General features: G+C 36.0%; 1 protein-coding gene across 1 annotated transcript in view; it reads right to left on the bottom strand.

Annotated features, from left to right (window-relative positions):
- btbd8 (BTB domain containing 8) overlaps nt 1-6,667 on the bottom strand; it is a 31,722-nt gene extending 25,055 nt beyond the window's left edge. The window contains exons 1-5 of the mRNA XM_079883187.1: nt 6,477-6,667; nt 4,916-5,074; nt 2,546-2,725; nt 2,202-2,335; nt 1,928-2,045 (exon numbers count right to left, since the gene is read on the bottom strand). Coding sequence (XP_079739313.1) covers nt 1,928-2,045; nt 2,202-2,335; nt 2,546-2,725; nt 4,916-5,019 — 536 coding nt within the window. The 5' untranslated portion in view covers nt 5,020-5,074; nt 6,477-6,667. The remainder of the gene's footprint in view (nt 1-1,927; nt 2,046-2,201; nt 2,336-2,545; nt 2,726-4,915; nt 5,075-6,476) is intronic.
- Nucleotides 6,668-7,952: the final 1,285 nt, after the last annotated feature.

Here is a 7,952-nt window from a genome sequence, read left to right as displayed (position 1 = left end):
AGCCATGTGTGAAGTCATAACTAGCATGCCTGTGCAAATGACCAGTGCTGTTCTGGTGCATGTATCCTGCAGTGAGACTGACAGATCTGCAGCAGTCACCTCAAGCCTGACATACTGATCAGGGCTGCAGATCTCTCTCTCTCTCCATCCATACAACCTAAACCCGCAGAGATGCAGCTCCTGGCTGATGATGACGGAGAGCCTGTTGCTATAGTAACAGGTCATGGCAACTGCTCTAACCTCTGCAGCACCAAACAAAGATGCTAACAAGATAATGAATGACAGAAAACACACAAATACAACAATGCTGTAATTCATCTTCATAACACGATCGTATGTGTCGCATTGCTAATATCATCAGCATTCACTACAAATTGGTGTTTTGTATGCAAAATATCATTTTTTGTTATTTTGGTTTTCAATGTCAGATTATATTCACTTAGTTTCTTTTGGATTAGCTTTGACTTTGCTGTTTCACGTAGGAGAAACTGTAATTCTGCCACCTCCTGGGAATTTATGATACAGCAACTTTTGCTGGTTCCACTTAAGTCAGACCATCCAGCACTGAATATCAGAGATGCACAGTACCATATATCGGGTGATACTGGGGAACTTTTTAATCGGTATCAAGCTATATTGCAGGGGTGTCCAAACTCGGTCCTGGAAGGCCACGGTCCAGTACAGTTTAGCTCCAACTTGCAAATAAACGAGTAAATGGCCATTTATCTTGTGGACGGACATTACCGGAAGATAGTGATTACAGTTTAAAGTTATAATTATGGATATTTTTCTTACAAAAATCAGTTCACTTCAGAAGGTCTTCAACCCTCTGGAGTCGTATTGATTACTTTTATGATGGATGAATGCACTTTTTTGGGCTTCAAAAATAAAATTGGTACTATTCACTCCCATTACAAAGCCAGGAAGAGCCAGGATAAAGTCTGAAAGAAGAAAGTCATATTCACCTAGGATGGCTTGAGTACAATCCTTTGAGTACATTATGGAATATTTTTCCTTTTTGGGAGAACTAACCCCTTTAACATATCGGACAGAATTTTTATTTCAGCGCATCTCTATTGAAAATACAAAAGTACTTTGTAATTCTTTTTACAGTTTGTTATAGTACGAGTTTAGCGTGGGACTACCTGTTTGTCTAAACAACAGTAGACCACAGTAGGGCTGTGCTGCTAGTAGCGTAACAATCCATTTTTGTTACTGTTCATCTATTTTTTAATGTTTGCATTAAAAAAAATTGTTGCTGTCAAGTGTCTTCATGCAGGTGTTGAATCTCTGCATAAAGTACTGAGGCTACTGTAATATCACTGGGTTTGAATGAAAAACCATAGTGTGTTGAATTTTCACACAAAAAGTGAAACTGAAAGAGTGAAATAGTGAAAGAGAAAGAGAATGTCATGGTTGGAATTAGTGAAACTCCATGTAATAGAGACCAAATGTCTAAGACCACTACAGTGAAAATGCTTCTATTTTGCATTATTTCCATTCTTTTCGAATGTAAATGGTATTTTCAATTGTCAGGATTTTACATTTGTACATGTATTTAGAATGGATTACTATTTGGTATGTCCCACTTTTACTTTATTGACAGCAGCACTCTAGCTGCATGAACTCCACAAGTTTGGGAAAAACCTGATCATCATGTTATTCAATATAATTTGAGAATGTTTAAAGGGTCACAAATTTGCTTATTTGATTACTAGTATGCAAGAATTTTTAATCCTTAAAAATCGCTTCATGATTTTACATCATAACAAAATCCTAGAACTGTTTATTTCCTTGTTTAAAGGAAAAACATACCGCATTTTCAAAATGGTCTGCAACTTCTGAACCCTGCTACATAAACGATTTAAGAAAAGTGAGTTGGTCATTTTATGCAAAAGCTGCAGAAAGCTGGTCATGATGACTTTACCTGTGTGCTGAAAAGACTCTATCTGCCACCTGAATGCTGATGTCAGACATATCAGCCATGTGATACAGAGCCAAAAGATCTGCCCCAAGCCCAGATGCTGACTCGAAATTCTCTGAACCTGACAAACAAAGAGAAATTAAGCAGAATGAGCAACAACGCGCAATCGTGTGGCTATTACTACTCATAAATAGAGAGCAGCACTAATGCAGCTCCAGTAAGAACAGTAAGATTTCTGCATAGATTTCTGCAATGTAACTGGAAATGTTGTCCTTACCCGAGTCAGAGCTGACCTGAGAGTCAACATCAGGGCCGTCTTCAGCAGTGCCGTTCACTACCAGCGAATGGCCGTTGTGTATATTTAAGGCAGTGCTTTCCTTTGCCAGGCGCTTGTCATCTGTGTACACGTTTCTGTTATAGCAAGAGCAACATGTAACATTTTACCAAACACGTATAGCTCAACTCTTTTACAGTTACAGGTACAACATTGATCCATGGTTTTATTTTACATTTATGAACATTTTTTAAAAACAGCTTTAGCTTTACTGCAATAATAATATTTATAATAATAATACTGATTAGGTCGGTTGTGAAGAGTAATACAGAAATGCCATTATGTACTGTATGAAGTGCTTGAGGGCTGCAGGTTCAATCCCCTGCAGGTGTATGACAGGTGTAGTTGGTTCGGTTCCCAGCAGGAGGTGAGGAGCTCGGGCCAGCAGCACCGCTCTGTGGGCCTTCAGCCGAACAACAGAACCCACACACAGAGTGACGTCAGTCTCCTGCTCCTCCTGCAGCAGCCTATTGTAGAAAGAGATCACAGTTATTGCAGGAGGGGGTTTTTATATTCTCTCTGTTTGTTAGTGCGGGTGCTTTTTTTCCCCTGGAATAACATTTTGTCTCGTAACAAATTAATTGCTCAATGCCTCTTACTATTTTGTTGCATTTAGCAACACACTGCTGAGAGTCTTTGTAGATGCTACATTAAAGGCACACTATGCAAGATTTGTACCGTAATATAACAGCTTCGAAATCATTTCGATGGTAAATGAACTCGTAGAAGGGCGAATCATCCCGATAGCAAAGCAGGCAATGCAGGTTTGAGAGGTGGCACCCCGACAAATCTCGCGAGAATACCGACTTCCGACTATATATATATATATATATATATATATATATATATATATATATATTAAAAATATGTGGTAGTGTAGCCTAGTGGTTGTAGATCTGGGATGGAAACTAAAAGGACTGAACCCCAGAAAGACTAACACCAACTAACAATAATTACATAAAAATACATACATTGCTTTTCTAAGGGTCTGCAGTGTTTTGAATAAATATAAAAATAAAAAAGGTAATCCTATGATAATGTGTAAAATAAGAAATAAAGTCACACTATGAGATATAGAGTTGCAATCATGAAATAAAGTCTCTCTCAATTACAATAAAAAATAAAAAAATAAATAAAGTCATAATTGTGAGATATAAAGCCGCAATTACCTTTTTATTATTTTTTTAAATTTATTTTTTTACACTTCTCATAATTGCGATATCTCAGTGACGTTATCTCTTTTAAACGTTTTAAACGTTATATCTCAGTTAGCCAAATATTTTACTGAAACAGGCTTTCAGCGTTGAAACAGGCTGACTAACTGCACAATAAAAACACACAACACCACTAATGTGTCTCAAGAGAATACAAGAACTATCACTAAAGCATCACTGAGGCACTAAATCTAAAAAGAGAGTCTTTACTGACGGAGGCTCTTCCTCCAACTTCACATCAACATCACTGTCAGCCTCCTTTTGGCATCTTCTGCTGCAGTGTGCTTAATCTGGGTGACCCAGAATCCTCTGTTGCCCTAGGCCTTTGTGCAGGGCATTGATGTGGCTGAAGTCCTCTCTCCTCCGATGTGAGCACAGAGAGATGAAGAAGTGGGAGAAAGAGAGTTGCATTTCCATCCTAAATAAAACTGCGATGTGGACCATGAGTAATAACTACAGTTCCCATGATGCCACGAGCTTCAGATGGCAGAAGTGCACAGCACACTACAGGTTGGAATGTAAAGGAGTACATGACCTTTTAAAAGAAAATATGTTTGCTTTCTTCTTTCAAGACTAGTAGTGCACTGAGTAGTCCTCATCTCACAAAACAACAATAGCAGGGATGTACTGGCATTACAGTTCTGGACGATACTGATTCAAGTATAGATTAGTCGATAATAATTTTCATATTATGGGCAATATTTAATAAATGGATGATATTACAATTCAAATACTAATTTTGTCTAAATAAATCAAAAATAAAACACTGCAAACTAAAATAAATTCCAATTGAATTTAGGCATCACAGCATATTAATGTGCCGTATCAAAAAAGAATCATTCTGAGATTCGCTTAAGATTACAAATCAACGATGTTTAAATTATTACTAATAATAATTTTTTTTGAGGTTTTAAAGATTAACTTAATTGAGTACCAAATGATGGAAAAAGTATAAATCTAAAAATAGAGGAATGAGAATGCACAAATAAATCCAATGCTGACAGAAAAAAACTGTAATATCAGATGTTTGTACCAATATATTGTGCATGTATAAACAAAACAACTATTTTTCTAGAGAAATGTGTTTCTTTTTAGATTCTGACAGCAGTTTTGATCAATGCTATGAACAGAATGATCCATTTCTTTTAAAAATGTCTAAAATATTTTTGTTAGAAAATAAAAATGTATTTTTATTTAATTCACACTTTCGAATGGCAGCGTATGTTCACATAAAGCAAATGATCAGAGTTTGCATACAGTATGAAATCAGCAAAGGGAGTGGCATAAGCTGTGCAAACATTAAAGCAGGTCGGCGTGATTTGACTACACTGGTTGCTAAGAGTGCGTCATATAACAACAGTGATGCTCTATGCTACTATTAGCAATTCATACAAGTTTTGAAAAAGCATAACAAATGTCTTTCATGTTGAAGGTGATAATTACCGGTTCAGGTCTCCTGACAAAGCATTTGCCAGTCGCTTCTTCAGCTGGTTTCTGCATTTGCGCTCTTTAGCTTGGAACTCCCTGGCAGCCTCGGTGGATGACATGTTATTGCCAAACTGCTGAGCACAAACGTCAGCACATTTCTGTCATGACGAACATCTAATGAGAGAAATAAGAAACACAATTCAGTCTCCTAACCACATCTTCATTATCTTTTTTTCTACAAGAAATAAATGAGGGACGCTTTTGTCTAAAGTGTCCTATAGTGTACACTTATAACAATAACAATCTTCATGGTCAATCAATGCGTTTTTTTATTTTTTTATTTGTTTGTATATTATGTCATTGTTTCATTTTAGTTGTGTTCTAGAAGGGTAATATAAAAGAAATAGCCCCATATAGGATAAAACAAAAGATATTTCCAATGTTCCAATGTGGGAAAAAAATATCTATGAAATAAATGAATATAATAAACAACTATTACATGTCTTACAAGTTTTGAATACTGTAAAAGTAAATGTAACCGACATCAAACAACTTGTTTGGCTGCAGTCAATATATGGGTTTTCTGAAGCTAATAGGCTATTTAGAAGCAGAATGGGGTATGTATGGTGTATATATATATATAAATATGGACATTTTACTTTGCATGTTTTCCTAAACCCAATCATATTTAATTGTTTAATATTTATGTGGACAATTAGGTATGCATGTGCAAAATAAATGCTATGCCCAATATTGCTGCCATTATATTAAGTCAAGCACTTTAGAAAACAATTGAGATTTTTCCAGATAAGGTTGATGTATGGTTATTATGGAGATAAGAAGTGAAAGGGTTGCACCTATATATATATATATATATATATATATATATATATATATATATATATATATATATATATATATGAAAACAGTTAATTATCCATTGACAGGGATTTTAGATTTAGAACTGACACATGGGGTTTGAACGCCTAACGTTAACGTTACACCTTCAGTTCCCCTGTCAGATCTTTGACCACCAAGTCAAACATGGGTCAGCAGCTGTGAGTATGCACAATTATAATCAAGTAAATTATTGATTATTAAAGGTTAGGCTCAACTTACGCAAAGTCATTAACGTTATATAGGCTATTATAAAGCTTGGAGATGGACAAATCTAATCTGTTAGCATGATTAGCATTCACACCTTAGATTTTTCATATCAGAGAGCAGTCAAAACAAGCGTGCTTTCATAAACCAGTCGTAAAATAATACTATTTACACAAAATCACTTCATCTATCACATCCTGTGCGCTAAATGTTAAAATAAAGGATGTGGGTGTGTTTTAATGATCCATTCCAGACTGCTAGCCATTAGCCTATAAACTGTCATTAACCACAAAGAGATAAACTTAGCTATGAATAATATAAATATTATCTGCATTTTCCTACAAGAAAAATGATAATATTCATTTCGCGCTGGAGACGATAAAACTAACAGAACACTCACTGAGGCACAATGACATTTCAAAAGCATCATGAGATGTCGTGTTGTCAATGACAACTGGATGAGGACACTTACCTCACACTTTATCAAAGTGAACAACGCGTCATCCTCACAGTTAAACATCCGCATCTGCACTTAAACGTTCACAAATAGCGAAAGTCAATTTAAACAGTCCATGGAAAGCTGACAAAACCTTCACAATTTACATGAGGAGTGCTGTGCTGTCTGGCATTTGGGAGTATTTCTGACTTTGTTATGCTGCCCTCATGCGGTGCAGATGTGAAATGTAGCCTATGGCATGCAAAGTAGGTGAAGGTTGTGTGAGGTTCAGGGGCGTTTCTAGGTTTTAAAAACATCAGAGGCTGAGCCTGAAACATCAGGGGCTGGGGTGGGTAATAAGATAACATGATTCGATACAGAGAATAATGTATATTTTAGGCCTATATGCAAGGGGCAGACTGGTTAAAAAATTCAGTCCCGGCACTGTTGCCACACTAGCCCATATTACCACACAGACACACACATTAAAATGTGAGGTAGTTAGGGGGGTTCGGGGGCATGCTCCCCCGAGAAAATTTGGATTTTTCTGACCTACATATGTGCATTTTAAGGTGTTTGAAGGCCAACATTTTTTGATAACAATAGCTTTAAAAGCATGTCAGTGGGCAGTATACATAAATTATTTGTCAAGCAGATAACAGATTCTTAAACATGAGAATGAGGATAAATGTTGAAATGAATGATCCACACTAGAAAATGGAAATGCAAAATGTTTCTGCTTATTGTTGACAATACACAATCACATATTCCAAACAGGAATGGCCTTAAATGAGAAATCTTTCAAGGATTATTTTGCATAGATGTAAACTTTTTAGCATTAAAGTTTGGTTTCAGCAACTTGTTTCTTTCTTGAGTTAATCAATGTTTTTGGCACTATTAAATCAGTTCAATTAAATTTCAATTGTTCACTCATAAAGACAGTCACTTGTCACCACCTACTGGCTTAATGATGGAAGTTGCGCAAACACAGACAAGCGGAGTGATACAAACTGTGAAAAGGCTGATGCTGGTGAAATATTCGAACACATTCGAGGACCTTATATATATATATATATATATAGGCTACATATCAGAGTTAAATAGGAATACATTGTAATAATGTTAATCAAGCAGCCTAAATCACACGACTGCGCAGCAATATTTAAGCACATTATACAAATGAAATAATACAGATCTAGACAAATTGGGTTAAAAGGATGTCATGAACGATCATTTAGGCTAGATGTAGGCCTATTTTTCACATTTTTGGTCACAAAATATTTAGTCAGTTTTGATGACTTTGCAATATTGATAAAATATTAGAATATTAATAATGAAAAATGAGTAGGGCTACGCCAAAATGTGTAACTTATGTAGCCTACAAAGGAATACAAAAGCCCCGACATAGAGTTTTGACGCAGCTTTAATCTCCCTTTTGGTTATTTCAATACTTAATTGACGACAGAACACGACGTTACATGCTAGTTTATTTTGCGTGATACGGGGCGCGCC

This window comes from Squalius cephalus (genome assembly GCF_949319135.1).
Source record: "Squalius cephalus genome assembly, chromosome: 10".
Lineage (NCBI taxonomy): Eukaryota > Metazoa > Chordata > Actinopteri > Cypriniformes > Leuciscidae > Squalius > Squalius cephalus.
The sequence above is the reverse complement of the archived record's forward strand: the minus strand, read 5'-3'. Positions and strand labels throughout refer to the sequence as shown.